Source organism: Rhinichthys klamathensis, unplaced genomic scaffold, assembly GCF_029890125.1.
Source record: "Rhinichthys klamathensis goyatoka isolate OS25496 unplaced genomic scaffold, OSU_Roscu_1.1 h1tg000329l_1, whole genome shotgun sequence".
In the NCBI taxonomy this organism is placed as follows: domain Eukaryota; kingdom Metazoa; phylum Chordata; class Actinopteri; order Cypriniformes; family Leuciscidae; genus Rhinichthys; species Rhinichthys klamathensis.
This window is the reverse complement of record NW_026606844.1, coordinates 1855023-1857061: the sequence shown is the minus strand read 5'-3', so window position 1 is coordinate 1857061 and position 2039 is coordinate 1855023. Positions and strand designations below refer to the sequence as shown.

The 2039-nt window shown below is 33.5% G+C and overlaps 1 protein-coding gene across 1 annotated transcript; it reads right to left on the bottom strand.

Annotated features, from left to right (window-relative positions):
• Positions 1-591: 591 nt before the first annotated feature.
• On the bottom strand, positions 592-1772 carry LOC130105767 (olfactory receptor 1M1-like). Its single transcript, XM_056271924.1, has one exon. It carries the CDS (start codon positions 1608-1610, stop codon positions 630-632), a length of 981 nt encoding a protein of 326 aa, XP_056127899.1. The 5' UTR covers positions 1611-1772; the 3' UTR covers positions 592-629.
• Between the last annotated feature and the right edge of the window lie 267 nt (positions 1773-2039).

The window sequence follows — 2039 nt, the reverse complement described above, 5'->3', positions numbered from 1 at the left end:
GCTAGTTTCACAAGAAAGAGTTCAAATGTTAATTTCCAGAAGCCTCCTTTGTCTTCTCTGTGAGTAGTCGTTCCTCAACCAGATGGCCCGGCATTGTCTAATTTCTATTGTCTTACAGTATATACAGAATATTGAAACTGCTGTGCACATCTGCCTCTTCTGTTTTTACTACCATTATCTCTGTCGTGTTTTTGCTGTTGTTCATTGTATTCATTACTGTTATTAAAACATCATCTTTATCAAACCTCCTCTTTGGTTTTCCTGTTATTCCTGACAAAAATACTATTAGCAATAAAATAATTATAATTTCTTGCTAAAATATTTACCTTTTTAATTTCAGTTTTGTCTTGGGGTCAGTAACTAAGAACAAACACAGCACACACACAATTGAAATCAAATGGATTCATTCATAAATAAATAAACAACATTTCACTGCTGTTAACCAACACAAATGTCTAATGTGTCCAATATACATGTTAAGAGTCTTGCAGACTGAATTTATTTTCTGCTTGTACACTTTTATTTTCCACATAATGGATCTAAAAATATTTATGAAATACATAAATGTAATTTTTCATATAGGTAATTTAATTCACAATGATTGAAGAACACATAGAAAATCATTGCAGTCATTTTGAAACGTTCCCTCTAATTGGTGCAGATCTGTTGTTAAGCATTTTTCGGATTAAGTCTTTGATTTTAGCTGTGTTTAAAACATAAATGATGGGATTGAGCATTGGTGGAAGAGCAATTGAAAGAGATCCGCTGATGATCCTGGCATTAGTAGTAGTTGAAGCCAGCAAAATGCATATTATGGGAAGAAAGAATGATCCAACTACCAAAAGGTGAGAAACACAGGTCTTCAGTGCTTTTAAACGTCCTTCCCAAGTTGTAATTTTACATAAAGCAAGAAAAATGCCCACATATGACAGGATTATAATGAAAGGTGGTGCTATAATGAATAAAGCTTGAATGAGGATTGCTAATAACCTATTAATGCTATTGTCATTGCATGGCAGCCTCATCAATGTTCCATAGTCACAATACCAACTCTCTACCACGTTGGAATTACAGAATGAAAGTCTGGTCATCAAAGATGTCGACAGTGTTACCATACAGGTGTTAAATGCCCATAATACTGAAAACACTATAGACATTAACTTATTATTCACTATGGCATGATATCTTAGTGGAAAACAAATTGCAATGAAACGATCAAATGCCAGAATAACAAGAGTGTAAGTCTGCACAGTATAAAAGAAATTCACAAAAAACATGTTTGCCAAACAAGCATTGTATGAGATGTACTGTGAGTCCCATAAAAAAGTCTTCATCATGTTAGGAATCAGTGCATTAGTTTCACCAATATCAGCCAAGGCCAAGTTAAACACACCGATGTACATTGGACTGTGCAGGCTCCGTTCAAGAGCTATAATGAGAAGGACTATCGAGTTCCCAATTATAGTAATAAAATATACAATAAATAAGAATATATAGTAATAAGTGTTGTACGGTGTACCTATAAGCCCAGTGATGAAAAAGTATTCAGGATGAACAATCGAGATATTCTGGGATAAACTCATGGCAGCTTTGCATTTGTTGTTTTGCATAGGCTAAAAATAGAAATTACTATAAAGAAATAAACCAAATATTGACTTTACTAAATTGTCATCTTACACTTTTAACATCTTTTTTCAAATGTTGAAAATATACCTTTATGCAAACTTGCTGCATAATATTTGAATCACAGACTTGACTAAATAATCTAAAGAGCCAGAGGAATCAATGACAGTGTCTGAATTTTTACAAGCTGCTCTGAAATAAATAGTCTGTTTTAAATGCCCATCCTTATTCTCTCATGTCGCAAACATCATTGGACATATGCGTCATTGAATCCAAATATATCTACTGATTCATCTCTTGAGAGCTTTCAGACAACACAATGATGTAACACTTGTATATTAAAGTAAATGTCCTGGCCACTGCTTTAGTTTCGATAAACATTTTCTTCACTTGCTACACAATTCCCCTTTGTGAAG

Coding starts and splice junctions, on each gene's coding strand:
- LOC130105767 (XM_056271924.1), bottom strand. CDS start 1,610: ATGCAAAACAACAAATGCAAAGCTGCCATGAGTTTATCCCAGAATATC.